The sequence below is a fragment of the Gymnoscopelus microlampas genome (genome assembly GCF_963454915.1).
Source record: "Gymnoscopelus microlampas genome assembly, chromosome: 21".
NCBI lineage: Eukaryota > Metazoa > Chordata > Actinopteri > Myctophiformes > Myctophidae > Gymnoscopelus > Gymnoscopelus microlampas.
The window spans coordinates 32,923,245-32,938,526 of record NC_139958.1 but is presented as its reverse complement, the minus strand read 5'-3'; the positions used below and the strand labels follow the sequence as shown (position 1 = coordinate 32,938,526).

At 43.1% G+C, this 15,282-nt stretch overlaps 1 protein-coding gene across 1 annotated transcript in view; it reads right to left on the bottom strand.

Moving 5' to 3' along the window:
* Positions 1-3,672, bottom strand: part of whrna (whirlin a) — a gene marked incomplete at its 5' end in the record, with an annotated part of 218,535 nt that extends 214,863 nt beyond the window's left edge. Inside the window, 2 exons of the mRNA XM_084046074.1 lie at positions 1,879-2,190; positions 3,169-3,672. Coding sequence (XP_083902200.1) covers positions 1,879-2,190; positions 3,169-3,672 — 816 coding nt within the window. The remainder of the gene's footprint in view (positions 1-1,878; positions 2,191-3,168) is intronic.
* Between the last annotated feature and the right edge of the window lie 11,610 nt (positions 3,673-15,282).

Sequence of the window (15,282 nt, the reverse complement as noted above, 5' to 3'; positions counted from 1 at the left end):
TACAAATGACCTAGTTAACACCCCCATCTCCCTTCATCCCTGAAAGCTGCAAGCATGTAGGCTAGTTGCAAATGCAATCGACTAATAAAAGTGTTTGTTGTAGTAGGAGTAGGCTTGGTTGCAGCAGTAGTAGTAGTCGCCTTGCAGTAATGGTAGGACTGTAAATGAAGAGAACCTAATTAAGGCTATCGGTAAAAACCCAAATCTACGTAGTGCGTAGTGCAGCTCAAAAGCAGACTTCATAGTCCGTATGTGTGGTAGCCTTCTATGCCTAGCCCCAAAAGCAGCGTACTTAAAATCATCGCACATTAATTGCACACATTGAACAACATCAATGAACTGCTCAACAACAGGCATAATGGACACAGAGGTCACTCAGTCGATGAAACATGTCAGCTCGCTACACAGCAAAACCTGTTGTATCTAAAGTGTAAAAGTTGACTCAACTCTCAGGGTCAATTCTAAAATTTGAGGAATGATAGGTTACAAGTCCCTGTTTCTGTAGGTCTAGTACGCTGTGCATCCTTCTCTTACATATACTTAAGCACTGTTTCTATTTGTGCAAGCGGGCCCCATACTGCAAATGAACTTCCTGTGTCAGCTGGATGAATTCCTGCATAAAGTTTGATTGATTTATTGATAGGCGTATCTGGCAATGTCTGTGTGTGCTGATTAGTCAATTGTGCAGCGAGGCATTGGCTTTGCATGGGGTTCCAAAGTGACCTGCGTGGCTGCAACTGCATGGGGATAAACCTGTAGCCTGCCTAATACAAAAGTGGACACCAGTTTAAGAACGGAATTTAGACTTTGATATGAAAGTTTTCTCAACATTTCGGGAACGCACTCAACGCAGGCCTACGTCTAGTGTGATGTCATGTCTCTGTGCTACTCTGAGCGCACGCATACTGTATGCTTACGTAGACTGGTGACGAATGAGAGCAGTGAAGGCTAATTTATAGACCTATACGTTGTTGCAGGAGTGTGGCGCTTGATGAAAATAACTGAGTTTCAAATAAAAAAAATGTGGCACTCTCAGATGACAAAGCTGGCTATAGAAAAGGCTCTACTGCCAGAGAGAGAGCGAGAGAGAGAGAAAGAGAGAGAGAGCAAGGGGGAGGGAGGGAGAAGGCATGATCCCAGAATCAGTCTTTAGCACCACGGACAGCTCATACAGCCTCGTAAAACCAAGGTCCCCACAAGGTTTAAATTAATGCATCTGCAGCGCAGATCAGCCATACTCCTTTATTACCTCATTTGCTAATAGGCTCCTTTAGGCTCAATAACATTGACTATGGTATAGCCTATATAAAAGGCATGAAATGGTCAGCGGGACAGCCTTATCGTGTGTTTATAGCTTAAAGGCAGAGTGGTTGATACAGTCCCCCTGTAGCTATACCACCTGCCCAGAAAGGGTCCAATTACATTGGCTCCTCAGTGCATGCAGTTTCCCTTCATTGCTGTGACATGTCTGCATACATCTCATAGCTATTTAACCACTGTGGTCACCACAATAAACAACACAACTAATTTCCTTCATAAATCGCCTTGTTAGCTTGAAAAGGTCAGTTTCTTCAGACATCCAGTTAATGAATACATCATTTCAGGTAGAGGTTGACTAGAGATCTAGGGTCAGGACCAGGCCAGTCTACAATTTGCAGATTTTGTCATTTGCACCAATTCATAAGGCTATAAGCTGCTGATGATCCCATCTACTGTAAAATAGTTGTGACTGTATTTTCTCTAGATTTAGCCGATATGCAAGCACGTGGGCTACGTGCGAAAACACACACACACACACACACACACACACACACACACACACACACCACTTTCCCCACTCTCTTAAAACAAGCACAAACAAATAAAACTTCCTTTTACCTTCACCGCCTCGGCGTGGGTGACTTTCTCGAACACCTTGTCGTTGACTTTCATGATCTGATCGCCGATCCGGAGCCCCTCCTTCTCCGCCAGAGAGCCGGGCTCCACCAGCGACACGTAGATCCCGACGCCGTGCTCCGAGCCGCCGCGGATGCTGAAGCCCAGGCCCTCGTTGCTCTTGTGCCTCTTCATGGAGACGTGCCTCGGCTCCCCGGGAGGCTCGTGCAGAAAGTGTCTGCCCAGCAGCGGCACCAGAGGAGCTGTCCCCTCGCTGCTGGTGCTGAAGCTGTCCGGCGAGCCCCGCAACGCCATCTGAGACAATTTTGACAATTTAGGGGCATTTTTAGCAAGCAGACGCTCTTAATCCAAGGTAATACAAAATAGTAATCTAGGACAGTGGTTCTCAACCTGTGGGGGGTCCCCAGATGACCGTAAAACTGACAATTTCAGGACTTTTAAGACCTTTTTAAATCCTTAAAAAAAGACCGTTACTGCATCAAAAGTAATCAACAATGGCCAAATTGTCAAACAAATATAATACTGGTGAAAATAACCGATCTGCAAGCTCACGTTGTCAGCTTGCAGATCGGCCATTTTCACAAAATGTCTCTGTGGAACCGAGTTAAACTTAAATTGAATGCCTCAACTCCAACGATAGGCTCCATGCACAGCAGCCATATTATCACTTCCTTCACAGGTGTTTCCAATGATACTAATGAAGGCTCTGTTCCATTTAGTGTAGCACAGTGGTTCTCAGACCTTTTGATTTCCACGACCCCCATAACTCTGAGAGTGTACAAATGGAACCAAATGGACCCGTAAGGGTCCATTTGGTTCCATTTGTACACTCTCGGAGTTTGACCAGAATGGAGAATGGAACAGAGCCTTCATTAGTATCATTGGCACCACCTTACGGGTCCATTTGGTTCCATTTGTACACTCTCAGAGTTACACACCCGTAAGGGGCCATTTGGAACCCCCTCAAGGAACCATGAGGGTCCCTGGACCCCAACTGTAGACCCACTGGTGTAGCAGAGTGTTTCCAGTGACCTAATATGAACAATATCAGCACCCTGACTCTGTTTGACCATGAAAGGAACAGAGCCTTGATTAGTATCATTGGCAACACCTGTGAAGTTCTTCACATCATGGCTGCTGTGCATAGAGCCTGTGCTTGTCAGGAGAGGTCCCCAGTTCAAATAGGGTTGTTTTGTGGGTAAAACTGCCTGAAAAGGTTTAGAACCATTGACCTATAGGATAGGTAAACCTGTAAACCAATAATCTGTATACCTCCGGGGGATTGTTTGGCGAGGAGGAGGAGAAATGCCCCGGCGGGGGACATGTGGGACTGCCGCCGGGCATGCAGAACAAGTCACCCTGCTGCTGCTGCTGCTGCTGCTGATGCGTCGTCGTCTCGGCGCCGGTACCACCACCGGTGCCGTTGCTCGTCGCCACCGTCGCCACCAGCTCCGACTTCAGGTACAGGCCCTCCGAGGTGTACTGGTCGAACAGCAGCTGGTCGGAGCGCGGGATGACGAGGCGCAGCATGGGCAGGAGCTGCCGCTTGCTGGGCGCGTTGAGGATGACTTTGAGCGTCTGCACCAGGTCGTAGACGTTGCGCTTGGAGTGGTAGACGTTGAGGCAGTGGATGAACTGCTCGCGCTCGAAGTCGTCGAGCAGCAGGTTGAGCGCGTTGTGCAGCTTCTTGACGTTGGCCGAGAGCGTCCGCGCGCTGGACGCCACCGAGTTGGCCGAGGAGCTGAGCGACATGCGCTCCAGGTCCGTGTGGCTCATCATGCTTTTTTTAGTTAGAGCAGCAGGGGGACCGGGACCACCACCGCGGGGAGGACAACGGCACGGCACCACCGGACCACTGGGGACAGCGCGGACATTATAGGGCTATGGCAGCAGCAGCAGCGAGATTAAAACGGTGCCTTGCAATCCGATTCCCCGAGGACGTCCACTACGTTAATAATAGCCATATCGGCTTGGCTGGCTCTGATGGATCATGGATGTAACAAACCACTTGTTCGTAATTCACAGGACGGATCGCGAAAAAAACGTACAGCCAAATCAAGTTAATGTGAATGGATATCCATAATTGATCGATTTAAATATCAGAAACAATTGCATGAAAACTTCCTGGCCCCAATAAGCATCATCGCGCCTACATGTCCAACATCTCGGTGGAAAACTCTGCCCCGATCCGGTCAGAGAGCTTTAGTATAATAATGACCACGTACAGGATCCAGTCGGTTTTGTTGTCCTGTGTAAAAAGAGGTCAGGTGGCTTCTCCTCTTCTCCGGTGTCCGCTGATCGCCGTCAACAACAGGCTCTGGAGAGACAAGATCCCGATGTAGAAATTAAAACAAAACGAAAACCTCTCACCGGGGAAGCAGTAAAGTTGTATGATCACCACAATCCGAACGCGATTCGTACAGAATTGTCCGAAGTTATTTTGGTCAGCACTTCTTCTCCTATCCGCGTATGAACTTCTTATCTTGGACACGCGCTAACCCCCAGCCAGGCTTACTTACTGTACTCGCAAATGATATCCAAGTCTGCATCAATACATCAATATTACATCCAACCTGGAGATTAACATGTTGCTCTTGTCGATGATTTTGCGTTTGGTTTTTAAGACTCTAAAACTAGACTAATTTGCAGTTTTGCTGTTCGGTCCTCTCCGCTTCCAAAGGCTATACGAGCGACTGTCACTGTCTGAGTGTGTGTGTGTGTGTGTGTGTGTGTGTGGAGTCTCTCAGCTCTCTGCCCTGGACCGTCGCCTGTCAGGAAGTGACGCAGCCGTGTGCAACCAATACGTTGCCTAGTTACGGACAACACGCTCTCGTGGGATCTACCAAGTCACTGGAGGATTCATTAGACAGCAATACCTTGACCCACACCATGCTGCACGCCAGGTCCTATTTTTAGATTGACAGATAGCCAATATCAACAGTAAGAGAATATAACTCAACCAAAGATTGTATTTATTTTTATATATATACATATACATATTTCTCTCAGAGAGAGAGAGAGAGAGAGAGAGAGATTATTTCTCTGTTGAAACAATGATTATTGGCAATAATTTTATACCATTGGAAGGCCTGTTTCTGTCTCAGTTGAAAAGGCTTTTAAATGGTGGCCCATATGTAAGGCACATTATGCATTAGTGGGATGAGCAGCACAGCTGAGTGTGTGGGTTCCGTCATGAAAGATGTGCCAAATATTCTCTGCCCCAAGAAGCTTATTCTGCTGTTGCTATCGACTCGTGTTTGGCGTTGTTTGGCGGATTGGATGATTGAAATCTATCAGTAACAAGAAGTAAGAAACCAGGCATATTGATCATTTTTCATTTCAGAAACAGTCAAGAGCCTCAGCAGTGTGTGGTGGAACCTGATCACCAGCCTGGTCACACACACACACACACACACACACACACACACACTGCTGTGGGAAGGCATTCCACTCCCCAACCAGGGTTGCCAGATCTGCTTATTATAATTTCCCCGCAAGATTTTATTTGAAAATAGCAGATCTACAAGCTCACAACGCGTCGCATCGCGACGCGTTGTGAGCTTGTAGATCTGCTATTTTCAAATAGCTGATGTATATGTTAAAGTGCTCATGTGGCCCATAGTGGCTTCTTTTGGGCTGGTTTTCCTAGACCTGGTTGCTTGTTTCTCTCACAGAATCTGGCAACACTGTCCCAACCAGGATGTGGTTGATGTTGGTCTCTCTAGCACGAACAGCACACTCAAGCTGACACACACAAGTGTTCAATTGGGCTGAGGTCACTGTTGGCAAGGCATAGTCTATGGTCTCAGATAAACCCTGTACTGTGTACTTCATTGATCAATCTACCTAATTTATCTATCCATCCTATCTATTTTGATGATGACATTGTTGTGGTATATGTTCAAACTGTATGTGAAAATATACTTGGTCAATCAAATGTTTCTGAGCCTCATAAGAACCACCAAAGAATCATCAAGTGTTTGCTATTGAATGTTTTGGCAAACCACCAGCCATCTGGAGTAGGAGAACACCGAGAACAAGTGACGCAGCAGATGTCTGTCCTTTATGCCCAGCTGCTGTGAAGCCATGGAACGAAAGAGGACACACTGGCAAATAATGTTATTTTCTCAAGATATCTCTCTGTACCAAGATCTGAAACTGCAGATCAAAATTGAACCTAAATTGAACAATTTACGAAGCAGCCGACAAATGAAATATAACAGTAGAAAAACACTGAGATGGGGGGGAAAGTAATATATCTAAAAATGAGCTGCATGGACCAAAAGCAAAGTCAGGTTCAGGCTCAGGAGACCTGGTACAAATAGAGCCAACTTTATAGATTATTTCAGGTTGTAAGCTTTATCTCTGCTGGTTTGAACATTGCAAACTTTGTGAACTTCCTAGAAATGTTGCTGTGGGAAACAACATCAACAGTACAGTAACAGGTGCCCGTGCGTCATAAGTGTGTGGGGTATGTTGTCACACTGGCATAATGTTATGCAGGCTAGCCCTATATTCTTTGTCATACAACAAATAGCAAAAAAAATAGCTGATTTACATGCAGATCTGCATGTACTGTAGATCTGAGCTTGTCTGTCCGGTGGGCAGTGGTGTAAAGTAACTAGTACATTTACTCAAGTACTGTACTTATGTACAATTTTGAGGTATTTTTTTACTTTAGTGGAGTATTTCCAATTTTCAGTACTTTTACTTCTACTCCACTACATCTCAGAGGCAAATATTGTACTTTTACTCCACTACAAATATTTGAAAACTTTAGGTACTAGTTACTTTGTAGGTTATGATTATTATTACAAAACATATATTTCCCACTTCAGCCCTACATTTCGGCCATTTGAAAATAGCCGATCTACAAGCTCACAATGCGTCGCGATGCGACGCATTGTGAGCTTGTAGATCTACTATTTTCAAAAGATTTGTAGACATTTGAAAACTTGTGAAATGGGACATTCTGCACAATGGGTACTTTTACTTTTGGTACTTTAAGTAGATTTTGATACCAATATTTTTGTACTTTTACTCAAGTACATTTTGAATTCCGGACCTTTACTTGTACAGAGTATTTCTATATTGCAGTATTGCTACTTTTACTTTAAGTAAAAAATGTGAGTACTTTTTCCACCACTGCCCGGTGGGCATGCATCGTATCTAGCTACAAACAGGCAGTAGCAACCTTTGCCATTTGGAGGCCCTTTTCAGAAGCCAACGTACCCACTAATCACAGCGTATGGATTCTACACGTATGAGCTCTTAAGCACCATGGACAGCAACGCTGTTGCACAACACCATGCAAGTTTTAAAACTCTAATGAATTAGTAGGCTACGGACGTAAGTGGTAATAACAATAAATCACCCTCTTCTCTCTCTGCCCCCCACCCCTCTCTCTGGACAGCATTTAACCCATTGAGACCTGAAGCCGATTCTACATGTCTCCTAAAGCTCAACAGTTTTCTGAAAAATGTGTGTTTCTATATCAGTGGTTATCAATCTTTTTCATTTCAAGGACCCCCAAAATGATATGTATTTGACCGCAGACCCCCATCAAAATATTTTGTTCCAGGGACCCCCAGAAGCAAAGATTTGAGTTAAAAATGTTCTCTTTAAAAATGTATATATTCAAAGATTTGTGCACATTTTCACGATTTTTCAAAAATAGCAGATCTACAAGCTCGTAGCGCGGCACTCGGTGCCGCGCTATGAGCTTGTATATCTGCTATTTTTGAATAGCCCAAACTGTAAAATAATGCTTTTTAGCTCGAATCTAAAAAATGACACAGTTCCAGGTCTTAATGGGTTAAGTGTGGTGTAGGCAGTGAAAAGCTGACACTCACATTTCGAACCGTAACCCTTAATTGACTTATGATGACATGAGGAACTAACAACCAGACTTTTTTTCATTTGCAGCGCTTTAAAGACAGAAATCTTCTTAGAATTATGCATGGGTGATGGGTTCTTTCAAGACCGGGGGAAATAATGCGTCATGCAAATGTATTAGTGTGCAACACCCCTACTTCCCGTGGTTATAGACACACACAGACGAGGGCAAAGAAATATATAACCACCCTGGCCTTTCTGGCCTGACGGGGATAATTAGTTGATCTTATTAGCTGGATCCAGGAATTGTTGCTTTTTTGTTTGGACTGGACCCTAGCTTTGAGTTCCTCAGCTCATTTGTTCTCAAAGTGGGATCCGGGGACCCCCAGGGGTCCTTGAGGGAGTTCCAGGGGGTCCCCAGCTAAATGATAGATTAGGCACCAAATGGACCCTTGTAACTCTGAGAGTGTACAAATGGAACCAAATGGACCCTGACGGGTCCATTTGGTTCCATTTGTACACTCTCAGAGTTAAATTAACATTGATTTTACAATATAAATTGCGGTCCAAGAGATAGAAATGCCATTAAATGGGGGTCCGTAGCCCTAATGCATGTCAAACTGGGGGTCCTTGACATTAAAATGGTTGAGAATCACTGCTAGAGCCGTAAAAAAATCTTCTCTTATGGGGGTCCCTGGCATATCTTTTGAAATGGGGGTCTGCGGGCTAATAAGTGTCAATTTGGGGGTCCTTGACATGAAAAAGTTTGAGAACCACTGCCTTAGCTGACTGTTAAATATGATCCCACAGTCTGGAGAGAGATTACACACTACAGAAGCTCCAAACGGAGTCTGTATATTTGATTTCACAGGCCTCGGCTCTGCTGTTCTCTCTCTCCGCCTCTCTCTCCCTCCCTCCACCCACGATAAAAGCCATTGTTTGGTGGTGAAGTGCATATTGCTTTCCCTTTTGACTATAGTGCAACGTGTTGCCTGCATAAATAAGCAGCTGCCAAATATATGATTAAAAGACAAAACAAAGCGTAGCCCCTGACTCCACTGTCAGCGCCATAGCATGCCAAGGTAAAACATGGTGTTTTCTAATGAGCATGTACAGAGGCAGCTGATTGTGCATTTTGTGATTTCACTTCATCCTTCTCTTTCCCTGGAGTCAGTCCCAGCCTGCTCCCAGATCTACACACGCACAATGAAGTCCCTCGCGGGTCCATTCAGTTCCATTTGTACCCTCTTTGAGGTTAAATGAACCCATTAAGACCTGGAACTGTGTCATTTTTAGATTTGAGCTAAAACGCATTATTTTACACTTTGGGCTATTCAAAAACAGCAGATATACAAGCTCATAGCGCGGCACCGAGTGCCGCGCTATGAGCTTGTAGATCTGCTGTTTTTGAAAAATCGTGAAAATGTGTGCAAATCTTTGAATATATATATTTTTAAAGCGAACATTTTTAACTCAAATTGTTGCTTCTGGGGGTCCCTGGAACAAAATATTTTGATGGGGGTCCGCGGCCAAATACATAATAATTTTGGGGGTCCTTGACATGAAAAAGATTGAACACCACTGATATAGAAACATGCGTTTTTCAGAAGAATGTTGAGATTTAGGAGACATGTAGAATCGGCTTCAGGTCTCAATGGGTTAACACTGTGCGGTTCAAAATAATGTGACAGCTAGTGTTTCTGAACCTATGGTTCAATAAGGGTTCATTTTTAAGTATTTTTCTCTCAGTTTAAAGACCTGTTATTTTGGCAAGCGGTGTGGTTGTATGTCAAAGTATAAATTAGGCCCCCCAAGGAGCTGGTCATACAGTACTGTACTTTAAATCAGTCAGCCTACTTGTCGATTACCAGCACTGAAGATGAAGACTTCTGCTTGGAGGGCAGAGAGTTGACAAATGGCCTGTCAAATTTTAGAGCCGGTTCAGATGAGAGCCTTCATAAGGCTATATAGCCACAAGGAGTCAAGACGTGCAGTATTTCTACTCAATTACCCAGCAAATCAATGTGTGTGCGTTACCAGAGAAGTTCAAGGAGAAGCCTTGGGCTTGACAATCATTGAGCTGACAAACGGATTGTCTGCTCTCAAAAGAAGGAGCTCCTGTATCCTCTTAACATAAACGTCCCACCAAGAGAGAGAGCAGGCTGAACACTAAAATTGGTAATGCTTTGCTCCAGAGCACAAATTCATACACTTATTTCATGATGAACTCATGAAGAGTTAATGCATGAATTAATCATGAATTCCTGTAGCTCAACATTAGCTAATGTTGAAGTCACTATGACTTTGTAACCTGAAGTAAAGTGTTATCACCTTATATCGTTAGTTACTGTAAGGGAAGTTAATTCACAGTTACTTCTTAGTAACAACATTAATTGATATGTGATCAAATTATGGGCCAAACATGCCGGGTTTGTAGGTCTGCAAATTTTGGTGGCTCCTATATGCCCAAGATGAGTGCTCATAGGCGGGTAGGAGTACAGCAATGAGGATCGGTCCCTGGTGGTGGTTCCAGAACTTTGGACTGGCTCACTGGATAGTACCAGACGGGGGTCCACTCGGGACCCCCAGGCAGGCCTGTTGCCTCACCTTGCCCAGGATAAGTGCTCACAGTGCTCCAAACCACTTTGGTTTGGTTGGGTGTGTATTGCTAGTGGAGATTTTAGACTCTTCTCCAATAATGACCGGCTCACTTATATCCCTTACACACATGACAGAAGGGAATATAAGAGCCAAATTGGCAAATTTATAAGGCATTTACAGAGTAGATCAACTGTAGCCTGTTTTGCATGATATTGATGCAAAACAGGTTGCTCTAAATAACCTTTTTAGATCAAAGAAAAATGTGTTAGTAAGACTTCTTTATTTGTAGCTATATGTATATATATATATATACTGTATATATATATATATATTTGCATGAATGAATACCACATTTTGTGAATGTTTTAAGACATCCTGTACAAATGTAATTTAATGTCCTATTTTCTTCAATGTCTTGTTTTCTTTTCATCTCCAGCAATAAGGCCTGGTTCATTATTTCACCTCTTACATAAAAGTCTGCCATGAATAGAGTGAGGATGAGTCATTTTGGAATTGAGATGTAAAAGATCCCTGTCAGTGTTCTACATACAAAAGAGATATGGGTTTCTTTATTAAGTGTAACGTCTCATAAAGAGAGGGTTCCGTCTCTTTTGATGGTGCTGGGCACGAGGTCAAAGGAAAGAGATTGTGCGTATGTTTGAAGTTGATTGATGACAGTCATTTGAGGAGTTCAACAGTGATAGCCATTGGGAAAGCAAAGCAAATGCCTAATTTATGCTCCGTCGCATGACGGTGTCATGTTCCAAAAATAGCAGACCTACAAGCTCACAACGCGTTGTGAGCTTGTAAGTCAGCTATTTTCAGAGCAGCATAAGAAGACATATAAGTCGGGATTAACATAATGCATATATAGCAATGCAAACCTAACATACAGGGCGGCACAGAACAAGCTATATAAACACAGCGGCAAAGACAACATCAGAGGAAAGAGAAAGAAAGACACCATCATCAAAGACTGACATTGACCTAAGAGCAAGATAGAGAGAAGGCGTATGGAAAGAGGAAAACTGAGTTAGAGGAAGAATGAGAGAGAGACAGGAGACAGAACACAAAGAACAGGAGTGAAAGAAAAAGAAGAGTAAAAAGGGGAGAGAGGGAGAAAAAGACCCAAGTTAATTAAGTCAGTATCTTCCTCAACAACACTCATAGCTAATGGCTTTTTAGCTATCATCTCGATTTTCAATTTCAAACACAGAAGGCATTGCTCTGAGCCGAAACACTCAACTCTGCAATCTTAAGGTACAGCGAAAGTCTAATTATATCAGGGGTGGCAGCACAATTAAAGTGTTATTGAAGAGATGACCGTGAACCACCACCACTAGATAAGTGCAAACGTTAGACATTTGTATAAACTGCATTATGATGATTGTAGCATGTGTGTGTGTGCAGTGCATGCACGAGTGCACATCTTCAAGCCTCTATGTTCATGAGACATTAGAGGGGGACGTCAAAGAAATCCACAAGGTGGAACCTGCCTTAGGAAAGGTTTTTTTTTGTGTGTGCAAAATGGACCCGCAATTGGATGAAATGCACGGATGAGAGCTGAAACAAGTGGCTAGCTGATCATGATTAAATTACCACTTGAACAGTTCATGGCTACTGCTATCATTATTGAGGCTTAATGAGGGAGAGACTTAAGTGCTTTATGTAATAGGATTAACTGCATATGACAAAAAGCTTCCAAAAAGTAATCCGTTTTCATTTGTTATGTTCTACATTTCAATACAGCAGTGCATTGATATATCAAAAGAAACGCACTTCATGTACTTGTGAATACTTGAGTATTTACTTGTCCACCCCTGCTAATAGGAAGTGGGACAAAAACTGCTGGCTAGACGAGAGGGGTCCCTGAGTATTTTCAGAGCCATCCGTAGAATGCAGATGTTCTAAATGTCTCTGTGCTTGGCAAGTCGTGACCGATCATTCTTTGATGCTGCACTCACTACCCTTAAGCTTCTTTCTGTCATCGACTGATGACTGAGCAGTTTTCATGCCGCACTGTGATGGAGAATGCGGAAACGCTTTCCCTCACAGCTCTGTAAAAGTCACACATCCTTGCCTTTGACATCTTAAATTATTGAAGGAAGAACACTTTTTGTTTAGAAAAGGAATATATAAAATATCCACTCTCTTGACAGCCTGATCATTGATGACTAAGGCTGAGGTCCACAACAGGCTCTTTGGTTTTGTTGGCGTTTAGAGTTCATTTATTATGAAGGCTTATTTAGCCTCGGCTTCAGCCTACACCTTTTCAGGCAACTGACATTAGTAGACTTAACTGCATGTGTGTATATCAATGTTAAATGGACCAAAATAAATAAATAACTTACTTAACACACCACTCAACTAGTGCGGAGACTCACTGCTCTTGGAATGGTTCCATCATTACAACATTACCAAGTTGAAAATGTCTGGAATGGGAAAATTAAATTCAGTCAATTGGGTGTCTAATGAAGATTCTTGCTTGAGATATTACAATTACTTTAATGTTAGTGTTGTATATTTTGCACAAGTGTGACAATATAGATGAAAGGAAGTAGAAAGGTCCAGACCAGTAATGTTCCTCAAGTCGATAGGTCCATAAATGTGTATCATATTCCACAGTAGAATATTGGGTATTTGTGTACATAGTTACATCAATTTCTCTAGTAACATAATCAACCCCTGCTCTATAGATGACTGTCCCCTACTGAATATTAAGGCAGCTCTCCACCGCACTGATATCGGCCCGATTCGCCCGCGGAAGGCTTGGAAAGCGTCTCCTGCCGACAACCTGTTGTAGATAGCGCCGAGTCGACGGGTCGGGACTTACCGTCGATGAACGACCGAGCAGGTTCGGTCGTGTCCATCGATATTACATCAGCTATTTTCAAAAATAATCTTGAAAGCAAGCCCAAATAAGCAACTACACTCCAGAAATAAGCCCAAACAAAAGCAACCCGCAACTATGAATATTTACAAGCGACGTTACAGGAAAACAAGCCCAAAGTCGCTTATAATAAGCAGACCTGGCAACACTGGCACTGCCAGCTGTAACGCATGCGCACAACAATGTGCACATCGGCCCACAGTTTGTGCTGAACTAAATGCCAACTTTTGTCAACAGCCAGTCTGTTGTAGCTAGTCTGTTGTAATCTGAAGTAGTCCGTTTGATGGAGAGTCACTTATACAACCAAACTATTATTTGTGCCCTGCTCACTGAATCACAGGAATAATGTATTTTTATACCGGTTTACCCAATATAGAGATGGAGTCCTGTTCTTTCATGATTAAGCTGCCACCCTGGATGTAAACGAGTCACCGCTCCTTGCTAGCATAACAGATAATTGTAACACTGAAATATATCCTGTGGCATTATGCTGCAACAAAGAGTAGAGCTGTGACTAACTGACAAAAATATAGATTAATAGTAGCTACGCAGCAATGGGTCAGGGCAGGCATTTTGAATAGGAAGAGGAGGAAGGAGCAAAATACCAAGCGGAGGAAAACAAATGAGAAATACAGGAGGTTCGATTAGCACGACTGCCCGGATCAAAATGCCCATTAAACCTTGAAGTCGTGCGTGTCTCTAATTCACACGGCACAATGCCCGAGGCGGAATTGGCATGTTCATTCTGCATTGCCCAGGGCTAGAATTCGCAACCTTATACGTTGTTGTTGTTTTTTTAGAGTAGGCAATTATTTTTACCCCCTATTTCTCCCCAATTTAGTCGTTATGCCAATTAATTCCACCCCACACACATTTCTGTGTGGTCACTGCTGTTGTATCCTACTGCCAGTGAGGAGCCCCCCCGCAAAGCCGTACGCACCACGGTGGATTCGAACCGACAACGTCCGTGGTGGTGGGACTTTACCACTGCGCCACCCGAGCCCTAGAACTCGCAACCTTAAGACACCAAGGCAAAGGCATGAACTTGTCGAGCTATACTTGCCCTAATGTAATTGTGAAGTTTTGTTTATTTTCATCATGGATGGGAATGCTGATCTGATAGAAAATGAAGACTGAAGAAGAAAAGGCAAATACAAGAGGGACTGGCAGCAGAGCTGCCCGGCCCCCAGGATATCAGAGTTTGCACACTTCTTGAAACTAAAAGGTGATTTTAATCCATTAAGACAAGGAACGCATCTGTGTCATTTAAAGATTTCTTTGGCTATTCAAAGATAGCCGATATACAAGCTACGAGCTTGTAGATCTGCTATTTTTGTGCAACATTTGTGCAATTTTTTCAATATATATTTTTTTAAAGCGAACATTAGTAACTCAAAGCTTTGCTTCTGGGGGTCCCAACTCCCTGGAACAAAATATTTTACAAATGTTCGCTTTGAAAAATAATATATTCAAAGATTTGCACATATTTTCACGAGTTTTCAAAAAATTGCAGACCTACAAGCTCATAGCACTCGGTGCCGCGCTATGAGCTTGTAGATCTGCTATTTTTTGAATAGCCAAAGAAATCTAATAATGACAGATGCTTTCCCGGCCTTAATGGGTTAAATATTCAGTAAGCATAACTCCATCAGGGCAGCTCCTTAGCCAGACTGTTTGCTATCCCTTCCGATTTACTAGGTGATTGTAGCTTCCAATTGTTGAAAGGAGCTCAGACAGCTTGGAGAACCAGAGAAAGGCAATTATATGCAGCAGATTTTTCTTTCTTCTGTTTTGTTTTTAAACAAGGGTGATCCTCATGGAATAAAGCACAATAACATCTCAAGACTGAAAATGTAATTTTTAGGTTCTAAACCTACATACAGCCAACCAGTTGAATAAATCCAAAATTGATATGATATTTCTGTGACCATTCATGTTTATGGAAGATGCTTCTGAACAAGTATTCTATCGCTAGTGACCACTTCACATATTCTTTAGTCTTGACATAAGTAATAACCGGAAATAGCTGATCAACAAGATCACAACACGTCTGCTGGCTT